Consider the following 17,006-nt stretch of genomic DNA (forward strand, 5'->3'; position numbering starts at 1 on the left):
ATGCATTTGTTGACAAAAATCTGTTTGAATTTGACGCTTGCTTACTTTGCGTATATTAATAGGTAGCTCAATTTCCGGTATAAGCCATTGGTTCTCAACACATGATTTACCAATACTCATGAAAAAGAAAAGTAATACAAAATAACGGCAACGGTAATGTGACGAACATTATAAAATATTCCTAGCCTAGAGGTCCTTGCTAAAAATAGCCAAAACATCAGAAAAACTTTGAGTACCGCTAGTATAAACAAACTTTACGTAAGTACGTACGTAGCTCAATACAAACAAAAAGTTTTACACAAAATTGGAAAAAGTATGCAGTTATTTTCCAGTTACAGATGTTACAACAGTTACTGTGCTCGACAACAGACAACAGTTATTTGTAAACGACACAACAGACATTTGACGTTGCATTATAATGCTTCAAGATCGTACATAAAGATAACAAAGCAATATTTATTTATATATACCTACTAGCTGACCCGGCAAACGTTGTGTTGCCATATAAATTAAAAAATGGTAATGGTGAACAACCCTTATCACTTAGAGCTATGAAAAATAGATAGTAGCCGATTCTAAGCTCTACTGAATATGCATATAAAATTAGGTGAAAATCGGTAAAGCCGTTTCGGAGGAGTACGGTAACTAACACTGTGACACGAGAATTTTATATATAAGATAACTTCGTATCAATATTATAATTTAATTATGATTATTTACAATATGTATAGAATATCCTTGTAAAGTAATTAGACGTTTTTTTTTACGGAAATGCATGTTATAAAGTTATAATACTACTTCCTACTTAGTCCGGTATATAATAAAGCGTTGATAGCGGACTTTTGCGAAATATGTTTTATCCTAACTTTATAATCTCCCTTACGTTATAAGCCGGAAAAAAACGAAAAATAGTTTCTGTATTAGCTGGATTTTTTATACAATGTTTTCTTTCTGTATATTATAATGTATTTTTTGTATATTATAATGTATTTATATACTTTTCGTTCCAAATTTGTTAAGGGAACAGAAACTGAACTTATATTTTGTTTCCTAAAATGAATATCAGACCGAATCACTGCAAATCTTAGTCGGATTTAACTTTTAAACCAAAAATGGATTAAAATTTCAAAATAAGCTGTCACACCTATGATGAAATAGCATTTTCAACACTTGATTTATCATAATTACTGTCAAATTCTTATTATTAGACTTAATTAGAAATCAAAAGGTCAAAATATCTAATCAAATTCTAGACTTTATCGAATGCCTAAAGGTCACTTGGCAGACATAGATCAAGTTGTTAAATTTTTGCAGCAATAAATCTTTTCTGCGAAATACTAGCTGCATTTGCAATGATTTTATGCTCACATTCACACTTAGTTTTGTTGTGAAGTTAATAACAAATATCATGCATGACAAATTTTGAATTGAGTTCATGACCAACGAAAATTATTTTCAAAGTTTAGTCAGACATATTTTCAACTAGCTGTGCCCCGCGGTTTTACCCGCGTTAAAAAGTAAATGTAACGAGGGTGAAATCGGGGCACAGCTAGTTCTAAAATATAAGTAGCCTAAGTTACTCCTTATTACATTAGCTACCTGCCAATACAAGTCCCGTCAAAATCGGTCCAGCCATTTCAGAGATTAGCCAGAACAAACAAAAATTGAAAAAAAAATAACCTGGTGTATGTACCGAATGTATATTCATATGCATGTAGTAAAAAGCGGTTATTTCAATATTAAAAACAGACACTCCACTTTTATTTATATGTATAGATTACAAACTAATTTAAAGATACATATTGTTGCGATAAACCCATTTAAAGGAAATGCCGAATTTTTAAGGTTATTTTTTTTAGTTTTCCCAGAGAAATTTCAAAGTATATATATATAAAGTTAACGTTATCCATTTTAATAAATCACTTTATCTAGCACGAAATCCTAAATGACGATTCATTATTCCTCGTTGCAACTTCAATCGACGCAACTTTGTATTTGGCCGAGAACATATCGTAAACTATTGGACCCTCTGTACGAGCGCAATAATGATTTCGCATCGCGTGACAAGAACTTTTTGAATCATAAAGGGAAAATACCAAACAATGGGGCAAAACACACTATACGGAACCTAATAATGTTCGTGCGACACGTGCTTTACTAGTTTTTATTAATATTCCTTTAACATATCGTTAGGTGTCAAGAAGATGAAGGTCAACCGTTCAGACATGGTTTTGGTGACAGGTAAAAAGGGTTTTTAATCTGTGTAACAAAGAAAGACCTTTAGTTCCCTGAATTGGAGTTCTAAATTATAAGCGCCAAGCGTAAACCTTACAAATCTTTTTACTAGGTACATTTTAACTTCAATATTAATTTACATTTAGATTGAATTTGTTATCATCATCATCAACAACCCATTATTGTCCCACTGCTGGGCACGGGTCTCCTCTCATAATGAGAAGGATTAATCCATAGTCTACCGCGCTGGCCAAGTGCGTATTGGTAGACTTCACATACCTTTAAGATTTTTTATATAAATCTGCCAGATATGCAGGTTTCCTCACGATGTTTTCCGTCACCGTTTAGCAAGTGATAATTAAGCAGCGACAATGGTAGTACGAGGTTCAAATCCCAGGCTACTAAACCACTGATTTTTCAAAGTTATATGCGTATTAGAAATTAATTATCACTTGAATTTGTTAACTTACTTTAAAATATTAATGAAGTTTAGAATTACTTGTAGGTTTTTTTAAATTAGCGAAACGTTTAAGTCTATATTTAAAAATATTTAGCTATATTTTACGATGCTAATATAATACGTTAAGTGACAATTTTTATATAATACGAACAGTGATTAATTCATAAAGTGTTACCCAATGTAGCAAAAAGTCCGTCAATGTAACCGCAAAAAAACGTAAGAATTAAACATATTTTTTATTAACCGACCTCAAAAAACAGTTCTCAATTCGACACATACTCATTATGAACTCTTATTGTATTTGATCATAACCATAATTATTTATTTGCATAGAATAAGGTTAAAAAGGTCCAAAAAATACAATCTTCTATTATTCTTGACAGCGTGCAAATAAGGCAATTATAAAAAAAAACGATCAAACAAAAAACAAATTTAACTAACTCAAATGTGATTGTAGCGTCACAATTCTCACTCTATGTAAATTACTAATTTCTCATTAATTAAGCCTCTTTGATTTAAGTTTTACGAGATGTTTAACAAATGCAGATTCTCAACCCGCTCGCCGCTCATCCCAAGTACCATTCAAAATTGAGAGAAGCCGTAACCAATAGGACGATATACAGATTCATATGTACACAAAGGTCCCGGACGTGGGAACAACAAACAGAGGACCTTAGCTACAGAGCAACAAGTATTATGTTCTAAAATTTTAAGTATAATACCTGAGGATTAAATTAAAATCGTTTTTTTTTTTTAAATAAATAATAAACGAGCTTGCAGTCGACAGTAAGTGGTCACTGCCGCCCATGGACATCTGTAATCAACTCCACACAGAAGTTATAACTGAAGCACCTATTTCTGCCTAACACCTAATAACAGCGGAGTTAAGCGCTATTGTGTTCTGGTTTGAAGGGCGTTGTCAGGGAGGCATATTTATCCGTGGGATTCCAATTAAGTCCTCAGGGGCAGCGGCGCAAGAGCCCATCTGACAAGAAAGTTACAGATCCGTTGCAAACCAACGCTTCGGGATTTCAATGTGCCGTTAGTACCCGATATAACAATTTTCAAATTCAACTTCTCCAATGGAATTGGATCAATTAGGATTCTGCTACCACTAATTCGTCCGAAATTGCATTCTTTTATACATCGTTGGGCTGCCCGAAACTTTGGACGAAACTACGGATTTCGGACAAACGTCATAATTCGTCACAATTTCAACAACAAACAGAACCTTGTCCAGCACTTGACCTTATGAAGATTACGAGTAACTGACCTTTTGTATTGTTTTCTATATATAAACCCATTTCTATTTATAATCCTCAACTAAGAACCCATACGAGTGATCACGAGGCAAGTCGGTAGCCACCAAGGTGTCTGTCACGTTTTACTGACGCTTAGAACTTTTATCGAACTATTCTTGATTATCGTTGCCTCAAATCATAGAAGATCACGTACGATGGATTATTGGAATGGATAAGGCGTTGGTTATAGAATATTTGATTTCGCGTATGTAGGCTAAATAAGGCAGACAATCGTAGCATAAAGTTGTGGGGTGGGTCACAGGGGAAATTTAGTCAAATTAGACCATTTACAACAACAAAAACAACAAACGCTTTCTACACTCACAGCCCCACACTAGGATTCCCTGTGTCGTGAGTGCCTTGGACACACACATAGACAAATACACAAACACCCAGACCCAGAAACAGAAATCTAAATTCATCTTTTAGATATCTGCCTGGCCGGGGATCGAACCCGGGACCCTTTGCGCGTCAGACGGGTATGGAGACCGCTCCGCCACGGGGGTCGTCCATTTACAAAACGAAACAAAAAAATATCGGTCTAAAATATACCTATCTACGCACACGTACACACAGCACACACGTACGAGTACATACACGTAGCGTATCGTATCGAATCATATATCAAAGAAAAATACATGCAATATTTACTAGGTTACACAAGTGACAATTTTTATACGTTGGTATTGAAATCATATTCATATTTTTTAAACGCCTTAAGAGAAATAGGTATACCATAAAAGTTTATAAAAAATAATAACTTACCCAACAGTTAATTCCGTTCATTTTTCTTGTTTTTAGTTCTTTAAAGTACCATTTCACAAAAACTTCAACCACTTTTGTCTATACCACAAATCTAGGTCCGATTTAAACGAACAACATTCAATAATGTCACTATATGAATATGCACTTTACAGTTGCAAATAATTGTAGATTTAATTACATCCTGTCACTACTCAACAATTACTTGACACACCTTAATACTGAAGTCGAAATAAAAATATTAGATCCAAAATTCAGAACAAAAGTCCACATCGGGGTTAACTTTTTTAATTAATATATTAAAGCTTAACCTTAGAATGCTAAGCACTTATGGACATTAAACATTGAAAAATTACAGAAAATCGGTATAAAAAAATAAAATCCGCGATGATAATAAAATAAGTAAATTGTTATAAAAATCTACTAAATCCTAAATCAGATTAACAGAAACAAACCGGTACTCTAACACAAAGCTCAACAATTTAAATAAGCTATCAGTTAAAATCTCAAGCATCTTCACACGACAAACACAACAGAACCACATCCAAAAACCGGTATTAACATTGCACAAAGCTAACAACATTTTTATAACGAACTCAAAAACTCACATTTAAGTCACTTATTACTGCACGTCGACACTAAAATCACTTGTTGATCCGCAAAACCGGTTCTATAATTCATTATTTCACGTTTAAATAGTTATCAAAGTTCATAAAAGTTTAGATCGAAGTTTGAAGCTGATTTCGATCACACGAATGACGCAACAGTCGCCTCAGGTGACTGTCCAGTGACTGAGGTGAACGACAGAGGCTACAGAGTAGTCGGAGTGTAGAGACAATGGGTGATTGATCTAGAGCTGTACATGATGCATTCATTGTGCAGAGGTCGCTGAGACAATGTTGTTTTGGATAACAAACAAGTTTACGATTATTGAAAATTGTTTTTAGATGAGTGCATTTTTAACAATTTAGTTGAATGGCAAAAAAGTTATATACGAAAAATCTTTAAGTTAATAAATAATGCTTATAATAATGACACGAACTAGGTTTGGGACCCAAAGTTGATATCTAAATTATTTTAACCTCACTGGTGATCGAACTCAAAACCCTTTGTTATGCAAACTACTCTTAATATTATGAGCTACACTAAGAATTAAACACAAAAAGTATCCAATACCGTCAAATGAAATAATGTCTCTAAACGCTACCTAATATGTAACTATATGTAAATAAACTACACAAGAAAATTTAAAACTCTACCAAAAACCACTTATTATATAGAACTCGTCTCACTTTGGGACAGAACTACGAGAAATGCAACAACAAAAAAGACAACAAGTAACCAACAACAATAAATGTCTCTGCGCACTACCTAATCTGTGCCATCAACAAGAAGAGCAGCGCTACATCATGATCTCGGTTTGTCTCCAATAGCCGAATGTTTACACATCGAGCACACGGAGAGAGCCGCCTTGACACACTAAACTCTTCCGTGCCTGTTAAGTAAATAACATGATCTTCGATAAGTTACAACTATATGTAAATAAACTATACAAGAAAATTTAAAACTCTACTAAAACCACTTAGTATATCGAACTCGTCGCGATCCGGGACAGAACTACAAGAAATGCAACAACAAAAAGACAACAAGTAACCAACAACAACAAATGTCTCTGCGCACTGCCTAATCTGTGCCATCAACAAGAAGTGCAGCGCTACATCATGATCTCAGTTCGTCTCCAATAGCCAAATGTTTACACATCGAGCACACGGAGAGAGCCGCCTTGACACACTAAACTCTTCCGGGCCTGTTAAGTAAATAACATGATCTTCGTTAAGCTGAAACTGCATTTAATATTGTACCAAATAACTGACTTGCAAATGTTAGTAATAATCAATCTTAGCCAATTTTTGCCTACCACGAAATCAAATCAAATCGAAATTAAACTTGAACATTTTTAATAATTGCTACATTTCAAACTTTGCTTGGCAGAAATTAGTCGCAATTGATTATTACTAATAGATACTAGGATAGAATATACTGAAGATTCCAGGATCAATATCATGAATTTCAATTTTTGCGTATTTGTATTAATGTTTGTCGTTGTTACTAAGGACATACTAAGAAACTATAAACAGAAAGACTTACTAATAAAAATAGACTTTAATTACAAGACTTAAAAAAACTACATTATCAGCTTATTTAATACAAAATTCAAAACTTAACAAAATCATCAAAAATTAGACCATAAATATTAATTGACATTTTCAAATTTAATAAAATGTTCTTGTTACTAAACACAACATAGACAATTTTTACCTTACTTCGCCAATAAAATAAAATTTCTTATTCATCAAATATCCAAGAGGTACCTTGACCCACTTAACTATCTTCCGTGTTAAGTAAACCGAAGTGTGTTGACATGGTTACTAGTAGAAAGTAACATACGAAAGGGAGAATAAATCTTTACTAACAAATAAATTTGAATTGTCTGTGGTTGGTTACAAAATATTTCTAAGTTTACGCTTATTTCACGGCACCGAAACCTATAAAATTATTAATATCTGTCGGTCCGAGCTTTAAAACAGCTGAAACGCTTTGAAGAGATTATAACAAGAAAATTCCTAGTATTTACAAGCATTTTTTGACTCCAATAATGTAGGGTCCTGTGGTAAAATTAAAAAATCCATACGAGCAAGTCCATACGAGCTAGTGGCACCGTAAATTCAAACTGGAATCCAATTAATGGCATTATATTATGCTATGCTTATTATCAGGTAGACATATTATGAAAGTACTGATGTGCAGCAGATTTGAAAATTACATAATACATGCATACTTCAAAAGTGGTAAAATGGCACAACGTCCATATCTATGTCTGCCTTATAAAATCAGTGTCAAGCGCGGATGTGTTCTTGTTTAAAGAGTAAAAGAAAAATACACGGGTAGCAATCCATCTGTTATTGAATTCAGGTAAAAGTGCAGTCCTATTTGCGGTTGACTATAATCAACAAATGCATAATATTTCCTACTCAAAGTTCATAAAGCAAGACCTTAGTATGTAATAAATAATAGAAAACCCCACATAACCCTAGAATACATAATCTCAAATCCTTTCTTCGTAATAGTATCAGAAACTGCAATGCAAGCTCAGTGGACCGGAACCGAACCCGATACCCATGCGAACTGCGGGCGGTAGGGGGTGGTCAAGTTACCACTTGCGCCACTAGTTCAACGCCTTGCTGCAATACCTGTGGTTTTGATTCGGATTGGAGGTAAAAAGTGTAATATAGTATAAATATAAATATCTATGTAAAGCCTGTCAATAGGAAAAGCTTGAAAGCTTGGAAAGCTTAACTATAGCGGTATGAACAAATATAATAAATTTCTTTAATTCACTTTAATAATGTAAGGTAGGTAAATAAACAACCCGGAGTTCTCCAACAAGCGCTGAGGACGGCCGCTCGGGTTTAGTGAGGTAAAAATCCCACATAACCTGATATCGCTCCACGTCATCGGGTACCTTTTGAAGGTTTCCCCCTCGAAAATAAAAAAAAGGTAGATAAACAATAACATTTTTACATTCTTGGCCTCACAATTCTCCGAATTATGGTAAATTCTCCAGGTATGTAATATTAATAATCAATTGTAGACAATTTTTGCCTAAGGAAGTTCGTAATATTTTTTCGAACTGTGCTAGGCAAAATTTGTTAAGATTGATTATTACTAACGCATGTTGAATCTGCCTGAGTTAAATTCTATTTGGGTTAATGACATGATACATCCGTAGGAAGCAGTGATCATTTAGTAACATGGGCTTTAATTAAACTTCGTATTACAACATCGATTAGTTTCATCTAAAATGAATTTGTTTTTCTTGTCAATTAAAACGTCATCTTAATTCATATTATATCGCATTACTTACAATGGATATGTCATTTATATAACATATCGATTGCAATCTAATTGTTGCCCCGAGCACTGGCAGTCTGCGAGAAACAACTGTATCGATCTTTATCTGTTAGGGCCGGACTACACGTGGCGTTTTAGACTTAAACGCCAGTTATCGAATCGACATTAATTAATGCTCGACTAGAAAAGTTTGACATGATTGTCCATAAATTCCTCCATTTTCGAACTGTGATAAGCAAACATAGGTTAAGATTGAATGTAACTAAAAAAATAGTGCATATGCGATTAAAATGTAATGTAATGTATGTACATTCTAGATTTGATGAATTGAAATATAGTCCTCAGGGGCAGCAACTAAATGTATAATCAGGTTGTCTTCCTTCCCTATTTTTCCACTTACATGAAAGTATAAAAACATTATTTGGAAAAAATATATTTAAAATCGATAACGTGCTTTCAAGAATTTAACTTATAAGCAGTTTATATAGCCACATTACTCAACTCATTAGCCACTCAATATTTATTCGTAAAATATTGAGTGGCTAATGAGCCTGTCGCACGGTCCCATGCGGTCCTAGCCTTAAAGGAAGGGTATGAAGTATCAAGGTGTGAACATTGGACTTATACAATAATCGCCTGGAGCATGGTTTATTTGTTAGATTACATATTAGAGAGCCTGATAAATTGATCGATTATGATTCAATGTGAGATGATTGATGCTGATTGAATCTGAATGTCAATGCATATGCGCAACTCAACTCGAATTATTTATACAAATGAATTTAATTCAAATGTCTGTTTATGTGATAAGTCCAGACTTCTTCTCCACATCCATTTTTATGCGTTATGTAAGTAATGAAACTACATATATAAATACTAAGTTAGAAATAGTCTTGTAATTTTAAAATTTAATACATTTAAGTTTATATTAAGAACAATTGACAGAATTTGACGAAAGTTTTATGCAAAACTAAATAGTTAATTTACATAGAGGTATACTGGGTATCTTTTAAATCAATATAAAATAAATAAACCTTCACAAACATTTATGAATCTAATAATTTTCTGATTTAAGTAAGTTCCCACTAATTTACACCTGTTATTATTAAATAATGTGTCCGTCTAATGTCTCTAAAAGATCAAAATATGGCTATATCTGCCTTATAAAAATTGTCAAGTGTTTTAGTAGGCAAAAATTTGACTAATTTGATTAAAATTGGATATTAATCTATTTTATTTATGCACTCTCTGAAAATTGAACCTAATAATATCCATATACCGTCATTGTATTTAATAATCATAAATTATTCGTTACAGGAATTAAAACTTAATATCTAATGTCTTTACAAGCAATTAAATTACTTTCTTTTTGAACTCACGGAAGTTAATGATAACAGAAGAACATAATAAATATTGATATCTCCAATCATTGTATGCAGATATGGTACATAACAATACATTGCATACATACATTTTCTCTTCCCTTTGAAAATAGGTGCAATTATATACAAGTGTTTAATTAAACGGCATTTAATATAACAATCGGATGGGTGTACCTACTGTGACCATGTGTTTGTGAGACGTGAGACAAGATATTTTTTTTGTAATATAGGAGTAGCAGGCGAGTATGCAGTATGCAGTCCATATTATGGTAAGTGGCTATTGCCGCCCATGGACATCGCTATTCAACCCCAGATATAATAAGACTCCTAACTTAGGTCGCCCACAGATGCGCCACTGCCCTTAAGAAGTAAGCTAGAACGCCTCGGATAAGCATATCTTCCTTACCACACCCTTCAAACCAGAACATAGCAGCGCTTATATCACCGGATAATTTGAAAGTAGGGTAATATTTCAGCTACGAAATCTCAACAGATAATTTTAATTTACAATATAGATTACCACTGAATTTATATCAGTTGTTAACCGGTGAATGCCGACAGAGAAAGTAATTACGCAATTTCGTTTGAAGCAAAAAGATAACCTTTAACCCGTATCTCTTAAGATTAAAATATTTTTATTTAGCCGTCTAGCAGATAATATTACAGATTATTAGATTAATACGATGGCATGTCGTAGGTAAAAATAAAAACCATGCTTGAGTGCTTCGCTCCCAAGACTTAGCCAAACCCAACGACACCTCATACCTCAAAGTCCGTCAAGCCAAAACGTACCAAAGAAATATTACATACGCTCTCAGGGTCGCTGGAAGAGATCTCATTTTCAAATAAGTTATTTGTACTATATTTATATAATGGTTCCTATTAATTACTTGTCCGTTTACAAAAACTTATAAGTAAATAAATACGCTTGAAAACATTATTATTTGCAGTCGGGGAAAATTACATTTTCGTGCTTTAGGACACATTTATAACACAATCAGGACGTCCTCACACAATCAGACCATGGCCACCCTAGTCACGGGGTTCCTTCTCACTGTAAGATTGTTAATTACGGCCACTTCCGCGATCGCCAAGGGAACTGCCGCCGGTTTTTGTGAAACACCACTATTCTTTAGGTACTACCTCCGGTACCGACGATTGAGCGATAAGCGATTTAAAATAGACCATGGTCCTTTTTTACCCGACTACCAAGGAAGGGACATATTACATAGGAATAGCAGACGAGCATGCAGTCGCCTGTTAAATGGCCACTGCCGCCTATCTACTATGGTAAGTGGCCATTGCCGCCTAACAACATTATCCCAGATAAGATTAGTTTCATACCTGAGGTCGGCCACAGATGCGCCGTTACCCCTGAGGACCTTAGTTCTATCCTACCTTGGGGTTTTACTTATAAAACGACTAGGATAAGTACACCTCCCTTCTCACGCATTTTAAATCAGAGCACAGCAGCGCTTAACGCTGCTGTTACAACGCAGAAATAGGCGTGGCGGTGGTACCACCGGAATCGAGACACAGAGGGTTCTGCCACCTTCAAAACGACATAATGCTTCGTTTCTCCTTTAAAATTTAATGAAATTAAATTGATAATCACATGATAATAAGTCGGTTGCAACGCTTTATTAAGTTAAGGTTAAATTTTTGTCTGTTCCGTGGTTAAGATATAGAAGCATCTATGATCCATAATACTTCCACGCCTTAATTAAAGTTACCACTGATGTAATAAATTGTAGTTAATTACATTTTACTTACGTCGTTTACTAACTCATATTCGGTGGTGTAACACTTAGTAATTTGTGGAATCAGTCTAGTAGGTACGTTTGAAATTTTAGTATACGAGTTTCTTTATGGGAATATAATTTGAAAGTAGATGAAACAAATTGTGATTAGTAGTTTCTTTGAATAGCTTATCGCATCAACCTTTAATACGACACGTGCCTTAATGCACCAGGGCATTGAGGCTAAACTCATCAGCCTTCCTCTGTAAGTAGGAGTTTCCGTAGTGAAGACTCTACATTTTAATTACAAAAAGTAGAGTTATAAAGGAAAAGTTTGTACTCGTACTCTATAAGTGTGTATCAACTTTCTTTCCAATGAATAGTATTATTTATTAAGTTAATTGTAAAGAGCGCATAGCCTCAGGCTTGTGTAGGTTGTAACTGATCTACAAAGTTATGTAACGTTAGGCGTGGTCGGCAATTGGATGGGTGACCGCTAGTGGCTAAATTTCATTAGCGATTGTCCCAGTTATCCTTTCATGCTATTAATTTTCTATTTTTTTTTTAATTGAAATAGCAAATGAGTGGTAGTCCATCTGATCGTGAGTTGCCACTGCTGTCATTGGGCATTGAGATCAACCTCCTATATAACACAGATTCTACATGAACCACAGATACGGTGTCATTCCTGAGGACCAAAAGTTGCCTGATATGTTTCGAGTAGTCGTAAACCAAGAAATATATTCGTTTATATCCACGCAGAACATAATTCTTTCGCTGTACCAAAATAAGAATGTATACGAGGAAAGATTGGAAAGAGGAAAGATCACAAGAAGTGAATAGGAAAAATAACAGATGCTACAGTTCACACTTTCCAAACTACGTACTTGCCCGATAATTGAACGTGGGTTAAACATTGTTCTCTTGTTTCAAATATAGTAACAATAATAGTAGGCGACTGTTACATAATTCAAACACCTTCAAATATTTAACTAACTACTATTTGGGTGGTAAGAGGCAATATGTAAGTAGGTGAAATTATCGACATGCATATCGATATACCGATAATATGGAGACTTCAAGGCTTCGATAATTACTTTCACAAAATAATTTTGAACAATGTTTCGTCGACTAATCGACGAAATTTCTTAATTATTTATTAGTATATCTGATTTACAAGGTGTCATAAACGAAAAACACATGAGCCGTTCCAACGTAGACAACCGTTCCAACTTAGCCATCTAACATAATCTAGCAATGATTTAAATGCTATTTGAGGTTGATTTTATTGAAGTCCATGGACGGCGGGAGTCACTTACAAAAAATAAAACCGTCCAAAGCAGAATGTAGCAAGCACTCTTGGACTCTGTTGTTATAAGGCAGAAATCTTTTCAATGACATAATCACTACACAAATATTAAAATTTGTTTTACACTTTACAAAAACTAAAGATCGAAAAATACAGATAATATCAGAACTAGAATGAATACTAAACCACACTATTCCGGCTACACAATTCTCCATCTAAGTTCTTAATAACCAATCTAAAATTAAATAGATCGCAAAAACTGTACATATGTTCTATTGCACATATTGCATTTCACACGCTGTTCTTAGTCGGTTATTAAATTCGAATACAATAAAACTACCTTATTGTACCTTATTCTAGTTTTTACGAAAACTTCAGCTCTCATGTAACTTACACAAGTCAAATCTCAAGGGAAGTTATACTATTCTGGTATTATTATCTAATGATATGTGTTCACTTCTATAATAATACGATAATAAGGAAAAATACGAATAAATACAAAACATAATCAACAATATATTGTCGAGTAATGCAAACGACTAATAATAATAGCATCACCATTGAAAATATTATTATAAAATAATGACAAAACAAATAAGGAATATCAATAAAATAAAATTACATACAAATAAGTCGGGGTATAGCTAAAAATATTGAATTGAATATGATTTTTTTAAGCATTTCAAGCATATAATAATAACAATAACGCTCTCTACACTCAGAACTCCACATTCAGTTTTTCTGTCGTAGATGCTATTGACACTCACAAAGATAATTACACATACACCCCCACCCAGAAATCTTAATTCATCATCTGTCTGACCAGGGATCGAACCCGGAACCCACTACATCGAACCCGTAATGACTCATTAAACATACTCGTATCTATAACATCCATAACATATCATAGAAACCAGTAAGCACAGATCATAAATCTAATCTTACGAGCTAATTTCAAAGCTAGCTATTACGACAGTAATCGAGGCTCGCAATAAAATATTCATTGTTTCCAACAATAACATGCGTAATGCATGCGGACGTGCCCACATTAGCAGTCCTACCTCGCATGCTTCTACGAAAGTCAAAGGTCCGTAGGGAGATCACATGCTTGATATGCGTACGGTAAATCATAAAGAAAGAGGCGCCCTCTATGAAACTTTCAGCGCCATCTGTTGGCGTTACTAAAAATAATAGTTACAGGATCTCGAAGTTTGTCTTTATGGGATATACTGTTTATATCAATAATTATTTTTTTCCAGAGTAAATAAACATTAACCGAGCAGGTATCTTTACAGTTGTATTTGATAAGCGAGTTAGATCTCCAAGATAAACCTTGAAGTATTCATTGTAAAACTTGAATATAAACATTTTATTTTGGACATTTTTTGTATAATAATATTGGATAAGAAGATAAGACAAAACATGGTTTGTTCTACATAGAGTTCAAAGGCAATAAATTATTACATTAATAAAAAAATGAAATGACAAAAAAATTAACTGGATTAAATGTAAATTACTAGTATGATTATGTAAATGTAAATTCCGAAGTATTGACAACCCTAGTACCTTCGACAAACGAAAGTGTCCACCGGAAGTGAAAATCTATACACACGCACTTAAAACATAAAATAAATAAACCAAATATGCAGGAAGTTATTACGCAAGTTTAAATAATGTTCATACACTATCTCAGGCTTCAAAATGCAGTAACTGCAATCCATCAAATTAATGTTGAGGATACTAATGAAATAATAATTATGCAAAGAATATTTTTATCCGAAATTGACTTTTATTTCTGACCTCAAAATGTATTAACCTAAAGAGCTGTTTCTTACTTGCCTGGGCTTATCATTTGACTCGAAGTAGTAAGAGTTGAATAGTTCTCAGTCATCAACACTTCACTACTGCATATTTTGTTGCAGTACGAAATAACAGTAGTAGAATATCTATTTCCAGACTGAATGTTGTCAGACTTCTCTGAGTGAATATGTTTCTCTATAAGATTGAAGCAAAAAATAAGTAGCAAACGAGCTTACAGTTCTTCTAATGGTAAATGGTCACTTCCGCTCATGGAGAGTTTGGTCCACTGTAACCATCTCCATACAAAACAGAGGTTCTACCTAAAGCCGTTGTTATTCCTGAGGACTGAATTGGTCGCGTCTGGTTTGTTTAATTTAACGGTATCCACATCTTTCCACCGTGGCGATGGTAGAAATAGTTCTTTACCGAGCCAGTCCATACTGGCTCTACCATCTTTAAAATTTGAAGGCTCTAGTGAATAATAAATATTACTGGTAGCAACACTTAAACATTCGAAATTATATGCACATAATTATGCAACATTACGAAACCTTAATACATCAAAATATCTGTAAAGTCAAGATTCTGTGATAGATAAGTACTTGAACACACCAACAATGGACGGTAATGGAGTGGTATGGCAAATTGAAGGACTTTATTATCACGACTTGAACATTTTCAAGTCTTCGTTGTAAAAGGGTTCGGAGACGATTGATAGAACTCGTGTTTAATTGTCTGTTCGTTTGTCTGAAGGGCCGATTAATATTCGCAAGGACCATCCGTATGATAGGTACCTACAAAGTTAGAAAAAATCGTATCATAAATACTAAAGTTATTAAAGATTTTAAATATTTGTGTTTTCTTGTTTTCCACAAAACTGCTGCAATTTTTCCGATTCCCAGAAAATGAGATTCTCTCTCTAATTAAATTTAGTCCGTTGAGTCATCATGTAATAATCTGTGAACACACATAATTAGACTTGAAGATGGTAGAATCCTTTGTGATTCGACTTCGCCGGCACCAAGGCCACACCTACTTCTGCCTAACAACGGCAGTGTCAAGCGCTGTTGTGTTCTTATTTGAAGAGTGCGCTAAGAGAGAAATTCTTTTCCGAGGGGTTCCAGCTTAGTCCTTAGGAGATGCGGCGCATCGGTGGCCGACCTCAGGTAAGAATATCTAATCCTATCTGGGTTTGACAGATGTCCATGAGCGGCAGTAGCCAGTTACCATCAGATCGACTGCGTTCTCGTCTGCTACTTCTATATTATACAAAAATACATACAGCTGAACATAGAACCTCCTCCTTTTTCGCAGTAAAAATGCACACTAATCTCTGTTATAAATTCCTCAAAATCATTGTATTAATTCCTCTACTATTAATACTTACATACAAGAAGTACATATAAGGTAGCATCAGTCATAAGGTGGTCCATTATTAATGGCCCATAACGGCATACGGTTGGATCACGACCAGACTGTTTTAATGGTCTGGCATAAGTTTATCACGAGCCGTTTTAATTAAGGGTATTTCTGTTGAGCTTCATTGAATTAGCGTGTGAGGAAAAGGTAAAGCGAAAAGTCAATAAATCTAGCCAATACTCAGCTAGTTAAAGAATATCCAAAAAAACCTCTCTTAGGTATGCAATACTCTGAAGGACTGTTAGTTCATATGGGCCACCAGGCCGACCAAATGTGAATTAATAAATTTCTCAACCGTCAATAATTTTAGAAAACGCGCAGATATTTATTTATATACTAAGACTCCATTTCCTCAAAACCATTTTTTCTACACTTCTCTAGTAAAATTAATACTTATATAAGGTAGCATCAGTCATAAGGTGGTCCATTATTAATGGCCCATAACGGCATACGGTTGGATCACGACCAGACTGTTTTAATGGTCTGGCATAAGTTTATCACGAGCTGTTTTAATTAAGGGTATTTCTGTTGAGCTTCATTGAATTAGCGTGTGAGGAAAAGGTAAAGGTTATAGATTTATTTTTGTGAAATGTTTTATCATGTTTTTCTCTACTTAAGTGATAGTCACATTGAGTAAAGGATCTTTGTAAAGCGATTGGTCAATTCTCGTAGAGTTAAAGAGCATGA

The 17,006-nt window shown here is 34.2% G+C and overlaps 1 protein-coding gene across 6 annotated transcripts in view; it reads right to left on the reverse strand.

The window, feature by feature from the left end:
* The window catches only part of Pif1A (PFTAIRE-interacting factor 1A), a 177,948-nt gene that overhangs the window by 71,128 nt on the left and 89,814 nt on the right, over nt 1–17,006 (reverse strand). Inside the window, exons 1-2 of one of the 6 annotated variants that reach the window (XM_073076789.1) lie at nt 5,367–5,543; nt 4,762–4,979 (exon numbers count right to left, since the gene is read on the reverse strand). The exons of the other annotated variants lie outside the window; for them this stretch is intronic. Coding sequence (XP_072932890.1) covers nt 4,762–4,782 — 21 coding nt within the window. The 5' untranslated portion in view covers nt 4,783–4,979; nt 5,367–5,543. Of the gene's footprint in view, nt 1–4,761; nt 4,980–5,366; nt 5,544–17,006 lie in introns of those variants that run through there. 6 annotated transcript variants of the gene reach the window in all.

The sequence above is a fragment of the Epargyreus clarus genome, unplaced genomic scaffold (genome assembly GCF_041222505.1).
Source record: "Epargyreus clarus isolate Ecla_fem2 unplaced genomic scaffold, WU_Ecla_fem_2.2 ptg000009l, whole genome shotgun sequence".
Taxonomy (NCBI): Eukaryota; Metazoa; Arthropoda; class Insecta; order Lepidoptera; family Hesperiidae; genus Epargyreus; species Epargyreus clarus.